The sequence below is a fragment of the Oncorhynchus mykiss genome, chromosome 5 (genome assembly GCF_057628025.1).
Source record: "Oncorhynchus mykiss isolate SJ-2025 chromosome 5, ASM5762802v1, whole genome shotgun sequence".
NCBI lineage: Eukaryota > Metazoa > Chordata > Actinopteri > Salmoniformes > Salmonidae > Oncorhynchus > Oncorhynchus mykiss.
Window position 1 is genome coordinate 28480735 of NC_143026.1, and position 16983 is coordinate 28497717.

General features: G+C 48.3%; 1 protein-coding gene across 1 annotated transcript; it reads left to right on the plus strand.

The window, feature by feature from the left end:
• Nucleotides 1-2545: 2545 nt before the first annotated feature.
• LOC110523534 (neurofilament light polypeptide) lies at nucleotides 2546-5584 on the plus strand. Its single transcript, XM_021602316.3, has 4 exons — nucleotides 2546-3765; nucleotides 4142-4266; nucleotides 4410-4861; nucleotides 4996-5584. Exons 1-4 carry the CDS (start codon nucleotides 2716-2718, stop codon nucleotides 5283-5285), a joined length of 1917 nt encoding a protein of 638 aa, XP_021457991.2. The 5' UTR covers nucleotides 2546-2715; the 3' UTR covers nucleotides 5286-5584.
• The last annotated feature ends 11399 nt before the right edge of the window (nucleotides 5585-16983 follow it).

Here is a 16983-nt window from a genome sequence, read left to right on the forward strand (position 1 = left end):
GATCAAAAACCCGTATCATCTCCTCCTTAAAGTCCTGATACTGGTTAGTACACTCAGCCCTTGCCTCCCAGATTGCGTGCCCCACTCACGAGCCCGTCCAGTAAGGAGAGATATGACGTAGGCGACACGAGCAGTGCTCCTGGCGTAAGTGTTGGGCTGGAGAGAAAACACAATATCACACTGGGTGAGGAACGAGCGGCATTCAGTGGGCTCCCCAGAGTAACACGGCGGGTTATTGATTCTGGGCTCCGGAGATTCGAAAGCCCTGGAAGTGGCCGGTGGATCGAGGCGGAGATGGTGAACCTGTTCTGTGAGGTTGGAGACTTGGGTGGCCAGGGTCTCAACGGCATGTCGAGCAGCAGACAATTCCTGCTCGTGTCTGCCTAGCATCGCTCCCTGGATCTCGACGGCTGAGTGGAGAGGATCCGAAGTCGCTGGGTCCATTCTTGGTCGGATTCTTCTGTTATGGTGCGTGAATGAGGACCCAAAAGCGAATTAACAAACAGAGTACTTTAATGACGAACATACGTGGGCTCAGATGGACAGGTAGATTCCGACAGGACAGGACAAGGTTGCAGCACACACGATGATAGTCTGGTTCAGGCATGAGACACACAAACAAACAAACAAGAATCCGACAAGGACAGGAGCAGAAACAGAGAGAGATATAGGGACCTAATCAGAGGGAAAAAGGGAACAGGTGGGGAACGGGGTGAATGGGTAATTAGGAGGAGACAAGGCACAGCTGGGGAAAAGAGGGGGAGAAAAGGTAACATAACAACGACCAGCAGAGGGAGACAGGGTGAAGGGAAAGGACAGAGACAAGACAACATGACAGTACATGACAGGGAGTGAATACTTATGCAACAACTATGTTTTTATTCATTTGTAAAAGTGTCACATTTTATTTTTACTTTGACATTATGTAGTATTGTATGTAGATCAATGACAAAAAACGCATAATTAAATATTTTTAAATCCCACTTTGTTACGCAATAAAATGGGGTTGAATACTTGGGGTTGAGGCCCACTGTATATTTCAGGATGTTGTGTATCCTTGGAAATAATCAGTTTAGCAAGCTCAGTCAAATCCATGACTGATCTACAAATAATAATGAGTAGTTATTTATGATGCAAGGTGATTTGTAGATCAGTCTGCTGCAATGTCGAACAAGCCCCCTGTGTGCCTCTGCTACTCTATCATAGGCTTTCTTCCACACAGGTAAAATGTTTTATTTTTTGTTAATGGACCTCTTCGGTGTCATTCGGTTAATTGTTTCATCCCTTGCTGCTGCTCGAATGGACTCTAACTTCATTGGCTGTTCTTTCAAGAACTTTAAGTGGGGGCTAGACCCCTGCTGGTTTTACATGTGTATACACAGGGCATGATGATGTCTGTTCTGTAAAAATAAAAATGCCCTATCTTCATATGCATAAAACTGACAAAATGTGATCATCATTTGTATAGGGTATGTTGAGCCATTGGCTCAATTGCCACTGGCCAAATGGCACAACTTACCCCAAAGCAATTTTTTTTCCAATATTAGCTCACACAGCTACAAGAATGCACTTTCATGCTAGGTTCAGGACCTTATATTGAAGCTTATAGAGACCACAACTGATGTATAAAACAGTCTTAGAACTATCTACTTTGGGTTAGATACAAGCACCATGAAACATATAACGCAATACATTTATTTGTGAAAATCTGTTTTTTGTACCTAACTTGCTTACCACTTTTTACATGTGGTTTCTTCCTTTACAGACTCCATGAAATTATGACCTCTTCCTAAATATTTGGTCACATTATTCATTTTGTGTATGGTTTCCTAGAGTCAAGGGGTGGCTCAGCTAACCCTTTAGCACGACTTACCCCACTCACCCCTACAGAAGAAGTATCTACAGGCACCAAACAGTAGCTTACCAGCCATGACGTATAAGTAAATAAGCACTCTGAGATTCATCGCATATTTGACCATGTATTTGACCAAATACAATCCAGCTGTGTGTTCTGTGTTTATCATTGCAGGTTTTCAGAGGTCATGGGTGTATTTCTCCTATTGGCCAGCAGGGGAGGTGCCGTGCCACTGTATGATTACATGCTGTGTATAATAGGAACACAAAAGCTGCTGGAGAGTCAGGACAGCCCATTCTCTTCCCCTGTAGAGAGGACTGCAGAACCTTCATTCAAATGAGTACAAACTCAAGTCATCTCATGCGACTATTCATTTTTTCAATGACTGCAGGTACAGTGCAGATAATATACTTCACTAGCCAGAGGCTTTAGCTATCTGACTCTACTTTTCTGTACATTAACTTGTGAATATTAGTAGTCAAGGTTACTGTGTATGACAGAAACACTGTAGAGCAACTAAAAACATGTTAACCTCTGTTCTACTCTCAAAAACACAAACATCTCTCTTTCATCTGCCCCCTCTCCCTTTCCCTCCCCATCTCTCGCCATCTCTATATCTCCTTCCCTCCCCCTCTCTCTCCTTCCTTATTCTCTTTCTCTCATTCTCCCTCTCTCTCCGTTGCAGTGTTAGGCTTTCGATCCTGCGTAGTCAGAGTTTGGGAAACTGCTTGCGTCAGAGCTCAACCTTTTGCTATAAAAGCTGGAGCCACTGCAGCAGCATCAGTCTGGGTTCTTCACCGGAGCCCTACAGACATATTCACTCAGAGCCCGACAAAGCAGCCTGTCCTCCCAGCACAGCCATGAGTACCCTCGGCTTTGACCCTTACTACTCCTCCTCCTCCTACCGCCGCTGGTATGTGGAGGGAGCCCCCCGAGGGGTGGTAACCAGGGGGAGGTCACGCTCGGCCTACTCAATCCACACCTCTCCCCTGTCCTCTGTGAGCTCCCGTTTGCAGTACTCCTCTCCTGGACGGGCTCTGCATTCATCCCCGGCTTCCTCCTCCTCCGTGGAACTGGAGCTGAGCCAGGCGGCCCAGGTGAGCTCTGAGTTCCGCACGGTGAGGACCCAGGAGAGGGCTCAGATGCAGGAGCTCAATGACCGCTTCGCCGGCTTCATCGACCGTGTGCGGGAGCTAGAGCAGCAGAACCGTGCTCTGGAGGCTGAGCTGATGCTGCTGAGGCAGAGGCATGGGGAGCCTTCCCGTCTGAGGACCCTGTATGAGCAGGAGGCTCGGGCTCTGAGGGCTGCCGTGGAGGAGGCGCGTGGGGAGCAGCAGGCCGCCCTGGGGCAGAGGGAACGTCTGGGGCAAGCCCTGAGCGCCCTACAGGCCCGCTACGAGGAGGAGGTGGTGGCCCGCGAGGACGCGGAGGGAAGGCTGTTGGATGCGCGGCGTGGTGCCGACCAGGCCACCCTGGCCCGGACCGAGCTGGAGAAGAGGGTGGAGACCCTGCTGGACGAGCTGGCCTTCCTCAAGAGGCTCCACGAGGGGGAGGTGGTAGAGCTCCAGGCCCAGGCCCAGCTGGGGGCCCAGGTGGCTGTGGAGATGGAGGCAACCACGCCGGATCTGTCCGGGGCTCTGAGGGACATCCGAGCCCAGTACGAGAGGCTGGCGGCCAAGAACATGCAGTCTGCTGAGGAGTGGTTCCGTGGGAAGGTGGGCTCCCTGACGGAGAGTGTGGCCCAGCACAGCGATGCAGTGAGGAGCTCCAGGGACGAGGCTGGGGAGTACCGCCGGCAGCTCCAGGCCCGCCTGCTGGAGATCGATGCCTGCAGGGGTCTCAATGAGTCTCTGGAGAAACAGTTGCATGACATGGAGGACAAGCAGAGTGCTGAGATCAATGGCATGCAGGTCAGTAGTGGTACAGCAGGACTAATTTATACTGGTACTGCAGGAGTGGTACTGCAGGACGAATTTATATCTGTATTCAAGCAAATACCTCAGAAGGAATGCAATCTAATAGTGAATGTGTTTCTTAATTGCATGTTTAGAAACTGTTTATCAATAGATAGATGACTTGATCAGAATACAAGACACCCATAATGTTTTTAATAATTTGTGCAAAGTGGAACTGATTTAGTAATGTAGAAGGGGAAAAATATTATATTGCATCAAATGTGCATTTTAATAGTCACACTCAACATTTTTTGGCAGTTTACCTGAACTTGTAACCTGCTGTAAGAACACACACATTATCCATCACATTACCTCTAAACTTCTCCTGTAGGATACTATTGGCCAGCTGGAGAATGAGCTGGGAGCCACAAAGCAGGAGATGGCTCGCTACCTGAAGGATTACCAGGACCTGCTGAATGTTAAGATGGCCCTTGACATCGAGATCGCTGCCTACAGGTAGGATGCTTTGAGGAGCATTGGCCAGAGCTTCAACTTAAACAAATATAATGTAATAATCCTAATGCAAGTCCAGGTCAAGGAAAACCTTTTGTCCTTTAACTCTGAAAGTATATATGTCCCGTGATACTTTACTTCTCCAGGAAGCTGCTGGAGGGGGAGGAGTCTCGTTTCAGTGTGGGCGTGTCCGGGGGTATGTCCAGTGTCTACGGCCACACCCTGTCGGCCACACCCTCCTTTGGCCGCTCTATGTTCTCCATGCAGTCCAGCCTAAGCTCTGGCGCCCCCTACCTGATGACTTCACGCTTCTTCAGCTCCTCATTTGCCTCTGGAGATGATGTCATCTCTGCCAGCCTAGCCCAGCAGGACTCTGCCAGCCTACCACAGGAGGAGGAGGAGGAGAAGGAGGAAGAGGATGAGAAGGAGGAAGAGAAGGAAGAGGAGGGAGAGGATAAGGAGGAAGAGGGTGGAGAGGAGAAGGAGGAAGAGGGTGGAGAGGAGAAGGAGGAAAAGGGAGAGGAGAAGGAGGAAGATGGAGATGAGGGAGGCGAGGTGGAGAAAGAAGATGGGGAGGATGCTAAGGACGGCGAAGAAGGTTAGCATTAGCATTATCCCTCAAAGAATATTCTCTATTGTTGTCGTGCATTGCTTAGATGTCAACATTTTTACAATACAGTCTACTAACCCAATTATTTCCCTATTCACAATTATAAAATGTTTTGGTTATAGCTGGGGATGAGATGGAAGAGAAGGAAGAAACTGCAAAGGAGGATGGAGAGAAAAAGGAAGATAAGGACAAGGGTGGGGAGCAGGAGGGAAAGGAAGGCGAGGAAGATAAAGAAGCGGGTGATAAAGAGGAAGAGGATCAAGCTGAAGCTAAAAGTGAGGAGAAAAAAGATGACAAAGCAGACACCAAAGAAGAGAAAGGTGAACCAGAGATATCCAAGACCGTTGGAAAGAGTGAAAAACCTGCCGAAGAGAAGAAAGACCAATCTGAAAAACCAATGGCTAAAAAGTAAGTTTGTGGCCCAAGACTCCACAAGCCAAAAGACAGTCTAATAAAAACCTCAGCTTGAAAAAACAGCAGAAATACCCAATATTTATGACTTCAGTGTGCTTGTTAACAAGGTGCTCAATACAATACATATTTTAGTGCACTACTGCATAAAATCACTGCTTGCAAAGATCATAAAAAGTCAATTAAAGTCTGGTCACACAATTCCTTGTGTGTGTGTGTGTACGAATGTGTGTGCTGTGCCTGTGTGCAAGTCTGCGAGAGTGTGGTTTCGGATGACTGAATAAATACTATTCAAATGCAGAGTGTGTCATTTATTGTTTTTGTGCTTCATGCTAAATAATAACTCAATTAACAATATGTATCATTTCTATGTCAGATCTGTTCAACTCAACAACAAGGATGAGTTGTTGAATATATTCGTTATAAACTTTTAATTGAAGGTGTGCTTAAAAAAATGATCACATAGTTAACCACAAATTTAATGCATGTAATGGCCTGCTTACAGCAGGTCCAGACTCAATTGATTCAGTCATCAATCAATCCATTAACAGGTTATGTGTCATGATTTACAAACGGTTTACAAATGTTGAACAAACTATCTATTAAATGCTTTATAAGCTGTTTGTAAAGAAGACATTAACATGATGGTTTACTAGGCTCAATAGCCTGTCAGATCTCGTTTAGACCGTGTAGAGCAGTGGTACTCAAACTTTTCAGCAGGGGCCCCATTTTGTCAGCCAGAATTTCTGGGGACCCCATTTTTTCCCCAATAATTCATTGCGACCCCACCACATCCTAAATCTAATGACACAACCTTAAAATCGTAAGTTTTGATTTTTACATCAACAAATAAGCTTAAATTCAATGCATTTGAATCTATAATAAATAAATACATTTACTTAATAAAACTATATCTTTGAAACTATCTTTCAAAAAATGTTTGTATATTGTCCCATCCAATAATCTGCACTTTTAATATTTTGTTCCTCAAGTGCAGTTACCCCACGACACCACTAGGGGTCGCGACCCAGACTTTGAATACCACTGGTGCAAAGCCATCTTATAAACACAACCATTCATCTCTCTGTCACGACACATCACGACGCACTAGCACCGGCCTGACAGATTTTTGTGCTGTAGCACAAGGTCTGGCAAGGTCTACATCAGATGCTTCATCAGCTACGCAGAACAGGTCCAGTGTGTCAGAGAAACAAATGCTGAGTAACGGGATGATCTTCAGACAGTGATGGCATTGTTATTAGCTCATATCAGGGCTGAGAACGATAACATCTCTGGTTTTTATTGCTTTTAAGACATTGTGCTAACTTTATGACTCTTGGCAATTGAGTTGCTTCCTTCAGCACATTACGTGAGGGCTGGCTAAAATCCTGAGTGGAAGAGGTACAGCAATCAGCAGTCATCCAGGGACAGCACTAAAGAATAAACAAGGTAGTATTAACCAACACCTGCATTGCAGAGGTGTGGATATATCAGTTGGAAAACTGTTTCTAAGCTACTAGGGCGGAAGGTGTACATGACATTGACATTAGAAAGAGCCACATTTGATATCCGACTGCTTCTATGGCTACTTTAGTCTGTTTTTATTCATGCTATTTGGCAATGTCCACTGATGAAAGGGTTTAAAATTGCTCTGAATGAACAAAGCATCGTCACCAAGAAGCAAGTCCGCAGGTGCAGTACAGTCTGGGTCATGTGAGGACATGTAATGTGAGGACAAGCAATGGAAGTGCAGCTCATATAGGTAATTTACAGTCGTAGCCTACAGGCAGACATTTCTAAGATGCTCTTATTTTGATATAGAGTGCCTTTGGAAAGTATTTAGACCCCTTGATTTTTCCCACATTTTGTTAGGTTACAGCCTTATTCTAAAATGCATTTTTTTTAAATCTCCCTCATCAATCTACACACAACACCCCATAATGACAAAGAAAAACAGGTTTTTAGACATTTTTGCCACAAAAATACAAATAAACTGAAAAATCACATTTCCATAAGTATTCAGACCCTTTACTACTTTGTTGATGCACCTTTGGCAGTAATTACAACCTCGAGACTTCTTGGGTATGATGTTACAAGCTTGGCACACCTCAAGATCTCTCAAGATCTGTCAGGTGGGATGTGGAGAGTTTGATGCACAGCTATTTTCAGGTCTCTCGAGAGATGTTCGATCAGGTTCTGGCTCTGGCTGGGCCACACAAGGACATTTAGAGACTTGTCCCGAAGCCACTCCTGTGTTGTTTTGGCTGTGTGCTTAGGGTCGTTGTCCTGTTGGAAGGTGAACCTTCGCCCCAGTCTGAGGTCCTGAGCGCTCTGGAGCAGGTTTTTCTCAATGATCTCTATGTACTTTGCTCCATTCACCTTTGCCTCAATCCTGACTAGTCTCCCAGTCTCTGCCGCTGAAAACCATCCTCACAGCATGATGCTGCCACCACCATGCTTCACCGTAGTGATGGGGCCAGGTTTCCTCCAGACGTGACCCTTGGCATTCAGGCCAAAGAGTTCAATCTTCAATATTTTATTTCACATTTATTGAACCAAGTAGGCTAGTTGAGAACAAGTTCTCATTTACAACTGCGACCTGGCCAAGATAAAGTAAAGCAGTTTGACACATACTGCAACACAAAGTTACGCATTGGAATAAACAAACATACAGTCAATAATACAGTAGAAAAAGTGTGTGCAAATGAGGTAGGATAAGGGAGGTAAGGAAATAATTAGGCCATGGTTCCGAAGTAATTACAATATAGCAATTAAACACTGGAATGGTAGATGTGCAGAAGATGAATGTGCAAGTAGAGATACTGGGGTGTAAAGGAGCAAGATTAATAAATAAATACAGTATGGGGATGAGGTAGTTGGATGGGCTATTTACAGATGGGCTATTTACAGATGAGCTATGTACAGGCCCATTGATCTGTGAGCTGCTCTGACAGCTGGTGCTTAAAGCTAGTGAGGGAGATATGAGTCTCCAGCTTCAGTGATTTTTGCAGTTCGTTCCAGTCATTGGCAGCAGAGAACTGGAAGGAAAGGCGGCAAAAGGAGGAATTGGCTTTGGGAGTGACCAGTGAGATATACCTGCTGGAGCGCGTGCTACGGGTGGGTGCTGCTATGGTGACCAGTGAGAGATAAAATAAGAGATAAGATAAGATAAGGTGGGGCTTTACCTAGAAGAGACTTGTAGATGACCTGGAGCCAGTGGGTTTGGCGACGAGTATGAAGCGAGGGCCAGCCAACGAGAGCGTGCAGGTTGCAGTGGTGGGTAGTATATGGGGCTTTGGCGACAAAACAGATGGCACTGTGAAAGACTGCATCCAATATGTTGAGTAGAGTGTTGGAGGCTATTTTGTAAATCACATAGCTGAAGTCGAAGATCGGTAGGATGGTCAGTTTTACGAGGGTATGTTTGGCAGCACGAGTGATGGATGCTTATTAAATTAAATTTGGATTGGGGATGCTTAGTGTGAGTCTGGAAGGAGAGTTTACAGTCTAACCTGACACCTAGGTATTTGCAGTTGTCCACATATTCTAAGTCAGAACCGTCCAGAGTAGTGATGCTGGATGGGCGGGCAGGTGAAGAACATGCGTTTAATTTTACTTGCATTTAAGAACAGTTGGAGGCAAAGGAAGCAGAGTTTTATAGCATTGTAGCTCGTCTGGAGGATAGTTAACACAGTGTCCAAAGAAGGGCCAGAGGTATACAGAATGGTGTCGTCTGCATAGAGGTGAACCAACAGCAAGAGCGACATCATTGATGTATACAGAGAAGAGAGTCAGCCCGAGTATTGAACCCTGTGGCACCCCCATAGAGACTGCCAGAGGTCCGGACAACAGGCCCTCCGATATGACACATTGAGCTCTATCAGAGTAGTAGTTGGTGAACCAGGCGAGGCAATCACTTGAGAAACCAAGACTGTTGAGTCTGCCAATAAGAATGTGGTGATTGACAGAGTCGAAAGCCTTGGCCAGGTTGATGAATACGGCTGCACAGTAATGTCTCTTATCGATGGCGGTTATGATATCGTTTAGGACCTTGAGTGTGGCTGAGGTGCACCCATGACTAGCTCTGAAACCAGATTGCATAGCGGAGAAGGTACGGTGGGATTCGAAATGGTCGGAAATCCGTTTGTTAACTTGGCTTTCGAAGATCTTAGAAATGCAGGGTAGGATAGATATAGTTCTGCTGCAGTTTGGGTCTAGACTGTCTCCCCTTTTGAAGAGGAGGATGACCGCGGCAGCTTTCCAATCTTTGGGTTTCTCAGACGATATGAAAGAGAGGTTGAACAGGCTAGTAATAGGGGTTGCAACAATTTCGGCAGATCATTTTAGAAAGAGAGGGTCCAGATTGTCTAGCCCGGCTGATTTATAGGGGTCAAGATTTTGCAGCTCTTTCAGAACATCAGCTATCTGGATTTGGGTGAAGGAGAAATGGGGGAGGCTTGTGCAAGTTTCTGTGGGGGGTGAAGGGCTGTTGATTGGGGTAGGGGTAGCCAGGCGGTAAGCACGGCCAGCCGTAGAAAAATGCTTCTTGAAATTCTCAATTATAGTGGATTTATTGGGGGTGACAATGTTTCCTAGCCTCAGTGCTGTGGGCAGCTGGAAGTAGGTGTTTTTATCTTATTCGCCATGGACTTTACAGCGTCCCAGAACTTTTTTGAGTTTGTGCTACAGGATGCAAATTTCTGCTTGAAAAAGCTTGCCTTAGCTTTCCTAACTGCCTGTGTATATTACTTCATGACTTCCCTGAAAAGTTGCATATCACGGGGGCTATTCGATGCTAATGCAGAACGCCACAGGATGTTTTTGTGCTGGTCAAGGACAGTCAGGTCTGGAGAGAACCAAGGGATATATCTGTTCCTGGTTACATTTTTTTGAATGGGGCAATCTTATTTAAGATGGTGAGGAAGGCACTTTTAAAGAATAACCAGGCATCCTCTACTGATGGGATGAGGTCAATATCCTTCCAGGATACCCGAGCCAGGTCGATTAGAAAGGCCTGCTCGCTGAAGTGTTTTAGGGAGCGTTTGACAGTGATGAGGGGTGGTCGTTTGACCGCAGACCCATTATGGATGTAGGCAATGAGGCAGTGATCGCTGAGATCTTGGTTGAAAACAGCAGAGGTGTATTTGGAGGGCAAGTTGGTTAGGATGATATCTATGAGGGTGGAACTAAATGGTTGGTTAAGGCAAATTGAGCAGGGCTATACGCTCCACAGTGAAATAAGACAATAATCACTATCCAGTACAGTAATGGACAAGGCATTAATGTTAGGGTGAGGCATGCGTAGCCCAGTGATCATAGGGGTCCAGTGAGTGGTTGGGCTGGCTGGAGACACGGCGATTCAGACAGCTAGCAGGCCGAGACAGAGGAAAGACTGATTTAGCCTCCACGTGCGTTGATGTTGATAGACCAGTCGTGATGGATTAGTAGGGTTCCGAGTAGCAGAGGGGTCCAAGTCCAATAGGCAAAATAGATATAGTGGCCCAAGAAATTGGCCGATGGATCTATTCAGCTAACAGTCCAATATGCTCTAGCCAGCTAGCGGGCCGTGGTTAGCAGGCTAGCAGATGGGCATTCAGGGGACGTTGCGACCTAGGGGCCAGTTGAGTACCCCCTCGAGCAGATTACGTCGGTAGTCCACTCGTCAAGGATCGGCGAGGTTCAGTGCCCCGTACCGGCAGTAGAAGGGGTCAGGGTATTGTAGCCCAGGAGTGGCTGATGGGCTCTTCAGCTAGCCGGGAGAATAGGCCTAGCATGGGCTAGCTCCAGGCTAATTGGTGCTTGCTTTGGGACAGACGTTAGCCAGGAGTAGTCACTCGGATTGCAGCTAGCTAGCTGCGATGATCCATGTGAAAGGTTCAGAGCTTGCGGTAGGAATCTGGGGATATGGAGAGAAAATATGTCCGGTTTGAGTCGCGTTGTACAAAGTGGTGAGAGCTTTCCGAGCTAAAGGTTAGCTGATGACCACTAGCAGTGGTTAGCTGACTACTAGCTAGTAGCTAGTGAGCTAGCTAGCTTCTGTTGGGGGATTCAGGTTCCGGAGGTAAATAAATATACTTTAGAAAAAACAGATCCACACCATGTTGGGTGAGGTGGGTTGCAGGAGACTATTATGAAGGTGAGGTTTAGAGAAATATAAAAAAGATATGCGAAGAAAAAAATATAAAGGATATATACATGGGACACGGACAAGATGAAGGACAAAGACGTCTGACTGCTACGCCATCTTGGATTTGCAGATAATCTTGTTTCTCATGGACTGAGAGTCTTTAGGTGCCTTTTGGCAAACTCCAAGCAGGCTGTCATGCGCTTTTTACTGTTAAGTGGCTTCCATCTGGTAACTTTACCATAAAGGCCTGATTGGTGGAGTGCTGCAGAGATGGTTGTCCTTCTCGAAGGTTCTCCTATCTCCACAGAGGAACTGTGGAGCTCTGTCTTAGAGACCATCCCTCCCTGACCAAGAACATTCTCCACCGATTGCTCAGTTTGGCCGGGCGGCCAGCTCTTGGTGTTACGGTGCGTGAATGAGGACCCAAAAGCGAATCAACTTAAACAGAGCTTCTTTAATTACCAAACATAGGTAGGCTCAGATGGACCGGCAGATTCCGACAGGACAGGACAAGGTTACAGCAAACATGACGACAGTCTGGTTCAGGCATGAATGACACAAACAAACAAGAATCCGACAAGGACAGGAGCAGAAACAGAGAGAGATATAGGGACCTAATCAGAGGGAAAAAGGGAACAGGTGGGGAACGGGGTGAATGGGTAGTTAGAGGAGACAAGGGACAGCTGGGGGAAAGCGGGGGAGAAAAGGTAACCTAACACGACCAGCAGAGGGAGACAGGGTGAAGGGAAAGGACAGAGACAAGACAACATGACAGTACATGACAGTACCCCCCCACTCACCGAGCGCCTCCTGGCGCACTCGAGGAGGAAACCTGGCGGCAACGGAGGAAATCATCAATCAGCGCACGGTCCAGCACGTCCCGAGAGGGAACCCAACTCCTCTCCTCAGGACCGTACCCCTCCCAGTCAACTAGGTACTGATGACCACGGCCCCGAGGACGCATGTCCAAGATTTTACGGACCCTGTAGATAGGTGCGCCCTCGACAAGGATGGGGGGGGGGGGGGGAGACGAGCGGGGGCGCGAAGAACGGGCTTAACACAGGAGACATGGAAGACCGGGTGGACGCGACGAAGATATCGCGGAAGAAGAAGTCGCACTGCGACAGGATTAATGACCTGAGAGATACGGAATGGACCAATGAACCGCGGGGTCAACTTGCGAGAAGCCGTCTTAAGGGGAAGGTTCTGAGTGGAGAGCCAAACTCTCTGACCGCGACAATATCTAGGGCTCTTAGTTCTACGCTTATTAGCAGCTCTCACAGTCTGCGCCCTATAACGGCAAAGTGCAGACCTGACCCTCTTCCAGGTGCGCTCGCAACGTTGGACAAAAGCCTGAGCGGAGGGGACGCTGGACTCGGCGAACTGAGATGAGAACAACGGAGGCTGGTACCCGAGGCTACTCTGAAAAGGAGATAGCCCGGTCGCAGACGAAGGAAGCGAGTTGTGGGCGTATTCTGCCCAGGGGAGCTGTTCTGACCAAGACGCAGGGTTGCGAAAAGAAAGACTGCGTAAGATGCGACCAATAGTCTGATTGGCCCGTTCTGCTTGACCGTTAGACTGGGGGTGAAAGCCGGAAGAGAGACTGACGGAAGCCCCAATCAAACGGCAAAACTCCCTCCAAAATTGAGACGTGAATTGCGGACCTCTGTCCGAAACGACGTCTGACGGAAGGCCATGAATTCTGAAAACATTCTCGATGATGATTTGTGCCGTCTCTTTAGCAGAAGGAAGCTTAGCAAGGGGAATGAAATGAGCCGCCTTAGAGAACCTATCGACAACCGTAAGAATAACAGTCTTCCCCGCTGACGAAGGCAGTCCGGTGACAAAATCTAAGGCGATGTGAGACCACGGTCGAGAGGGAATAGGAAGCGGCCTGAGACGGCCGGCAGGAGGAGAGTTACCGGACTTAGTCTGCGCGCAGACCGAACAAGCAGCCACGAAACGACGCGTGTCATGCTCCCGGGTGGGCCACCAGAAACGCTGGCGAATGGAAGCAAGCGTACCCCGAACGCCAGGGTGGCCGGCTAACTTGGCAGAGTGAGCCCACTGAAGAACGGCCAGACGAGTAGGAACGGGAACGAAAAGAAGGTTCCTAGGACAAGCGCGCGGCGACGGAGTTTGAGTGAGTGCTTGCTTTACCTGCCTCTCAATTCCCCAGACAGTCAACCCGACAACACGCCCCTCAGGGAGAATCCCCTCGGGGTCAGTGGAGGCTACTGAAGAACTGAAGAGACGAGACAAAGCATCAGGCTTGGTGTTCTTAGAGCCCGGACGATAAGAAATCACGAACTCGAAACGAGCGAAAAACAGCGCCCAACGCGCCTGACGCGCATTAAGTCGTTTGGCAGAACGGATGTACTCAAGGTTCCTATGGTCAGTCCAAACGACAAAAGGAACGGTCGCCCCCTCCAACCACTGTCGCCATTCGCCTAGGGCTAACCGGATGGCGAGCAGTTCGCGGTTACCCACATCATAGTTACGTTCCGACGGCGACAGGCGATGAGAAAAATACGCGCATGGGTGGACCTTGTCGTCAGAGAGGGAGCGCTGAGAAAGGATGGCTCCCACTCCCACCTCTGACGCGTCAACCTCGACAACGAACTGTCTAGAGACGTCAGGTGTAACAAGGATAGGAGCGGATGTAAAACGATTCTTGAGGAGATCAAAAGCTCCCTGGGCGGAAACGGACCACTTAAAGCACGTCTTGACAGAAGTAAGGGCTGTGAGAGGAGCTGCCACCTGACCGAAATTACGGATGAAACGACGATAGAAGTTCGCGAAGCCGAGAAAGCGCTGCAGCTCGACGCGTGACTTAGGGACGGGCCAATCAATGACAGCTTGGACCTTAGCGGGATCCATCTTAATGCCTTCAGCGGAAATAACAGAACCGAGAAATGTGACGGAGGAGGCATGAAAAGTGCACTTCTCAGCCTTCACAAAAAGACAATTCTCTAAAAGGCGCTGGAGGACACGTCGAACGTGCTGAACATGAATCTGGAGTGACGGTGAAAAAATCAGGATATCGTCAAGGTAAACGAAAACAAAGATGTTCAGCATGTCTCTCAGGACATCATTGACTAATGCCTGAAAGACAGCTGGAGCGTTAGCGAGGCCGAAAGGAAGAACCCGGTATTCAAAGTGCCCTAACGGAGTGTTAAACGCCGTCTTCCACTCGTCCCCCTCCCTGATGCGCACGAGATGGTAAGCGTTACGAAGGTCCAACTTAGTGAAAAACCTGGCTCCCTGCAGGATCTCGAAGGCTGAAGACATAAGAGGAAGCGGATAACGATTCTTCACTGTTATGTCATTCAGCCCTCGATAATCTATGCAGGGGCGCAGAGACCCGTCCTTCTTCTTGACAAAAAAAAACCCCGCTCCGGCGGGAGAGGAGGAGGGGACTATGGTACCGGCGTCAAGAGCTACAGACAAATAATCTTCGAGAGCCTTACGTTCGGGAGCCGACAGAGAGTATAGTCTACCCCGGGGGGGGGGGGTGGTTCCCGGAAGGAGATCAATACTACAATCATACGACCGGTGTGGAGGAAGAGAGGTGGCCCTGGACCGACTGAACACCGTGCGCAGATCGTGATATTCCTCCGGCACCCCTGTCAAATCACCAGGCTCCTCCTGTGAAGAAGAGACAGAGGAAACAGGAGGGATAGCAGACATTAAACATTTCACATGACAAGAGACGTTCCAGGAGAGGATAGAATTACTAGACCAATTAATGGAAGGATTATGACAAACTAGCCAGGGATGGCCCAAAACAACAGGTGTAAAAGGTGAACGAAAAATTAAAAAAGAAATGGTTTCACTATGATTACCAGAAACAGTGAGGGTTAAAGGTAGCGTCTCACGCTGAATCCTGGGGAGAGGACTACCATCCAGGGCGAACAAGGCCGTGGGCTCCTTTAACTGTCTGAGAGGAATGTCATGTTCCCGAGCCCAGGTCTCGTCCATAAAACAGCCCTCCGCCCCAGAGTCTATTAAGGCACTGCAGGAAGCTGACGAACCGGTCCAGCGTAGATGGACCGACAAGGTAGTGCAGGATCTTGAAGGAGAGACAGGAGTAGTAGCGCTCACCAGTAGCCCTCCGCTTACTGACGAGCTCTGGCCTTTTACTGGACATGAAGTGACAAAATGACCAGCGGAACCGCAATAGAGACAGAGGCGGTTGGTGATTCTCCGTTCCCTCTCCTCAGTCGAGATGCGGATACCTCCCAGCTGCATGGACTCAGCACCCGAGCCGGCAGAGGAAGATGGTAGTGATGCGGAGAGGGAGGCGACGGAGAGCGCGAGCTCCTTTCCACGAGCTCGGTGACGAAGATCAACCCGTCGCTCAATGCGAATAGCGAGTTCAATCAAGGAATCCACGCTGGAAGGAACCTCCCGGGAGAGAATCTCATCCTTTACCTCTGCGCGGAAACCCTCCAGAAGACGAGCGAGCAAGGCCGGCTCGTTCCAGCCACTGGAGACAGCAAGAGTGCGAAACTCAATAGAGTAGTCTGTTATGGATCGATTGCCTTGACATAGGGAAGACAGGGCCCTGGAAGCCTCCTCCCCAAAAACAGATCGATCAAAAACCCGTATCATCTCCTCCTTAAAGTCTTGATACTGGTTAGTACACTCAGCCCTTGCCTCCCAGATTGCCGTGCCCCACTCACGAGCCCGTCCAATAAGGAGAGATATGACGTAGGCGACACGAGCAGTGCTCCTGGAGTAAGTGTTGGGCTGGAGAGAAAACACAATATCACACTGGGTGAGGAACGAGCGGCATTCAGTGGGCTCCCCAGAGTAACACGGCGGGTTATTGATTCTGGGCTCCGGAGATTCGAAAGCCCTGGAAGTGGCCGGTGGATCGAGGCGGAGATGGTGAACCTGTTCTGTGAGGTTGGAGACTTGGGTGGCCAGGGTCTCAACGGCATGTCGAGCAGCAGACAATTCCTGCTTGTGTCTGCCTAGCATCGCTCCCTGGATCTCGACGGCTGAGTGGAGAGGATCCGAAGTCGCTGGGTCCATTCTTGGTCGGATTCTTCTGTTACGGTGCGTGAATGAGGACCCAAAAGCGAATCAACTTAAACAGAGCTTCTTTAATTACCAAACATAGGTAGGCTCAGATGGACCGGCAGATTCCGACAGGACAGGACAAGGTTACAGCAAACATGACGACAGTCTGGTTCAGGCATGAATGACACAAACAAACAAGAATCCGACAAGGACAGGAGCAGAAACAGAGAGAGATATAGGGACCTAATCAGAGGGAAAAAGGGAACAGGTGGGGAACGGGGTGAATGGGTAGTTAGAGGAGACAAGGGACAGCTGGGGGAAAGCGGGGGAGAAAAGGTAACCTAACACGACCAGCAGAGGGAGACAGGGTGAAGGGAAAGGACAGAGACAAGACAACATGACAGTACATGACACTTGGTGGTTCCAAACTTCTTCCATTTAAGAATGATGGAGGCCACTGTGTTCTTGGGGACCTTCAATGCTGCAGAAAAGTTGTGGTACCCTTCCCCAGATCTGTGCCTTGACACAATCCTGGCTTGGAGCT

What these genes read in the sequence shown, in the direction of transcription:
- LOC110523534 (XM_021602316.3), top strand. Translation starts at nt 2,716, where the DNA reads ATGAGTACCCTCGGCTTTGACCCTTACTACTCCTCCTCCTCCTACCGC. An exon ending in ATCGAGATCGCTGCCTACAG is followed by an intron (nt 4,267 to 4,409) that starts GTAGGATGCTTT and finishes TTACTTCTCCAG; the next exon opens with GAAGCTGCTGGAGGGGGAGG. An exon ending in TGCTAAGGACGGCGAAGAAG is followed by an intron (nt 4,862 to 4,995) that starts GTTAGCATTAGC and finishes TTTTGGTTATAG; the next exon opens with CTGGGGATGAGATGGAAGAG.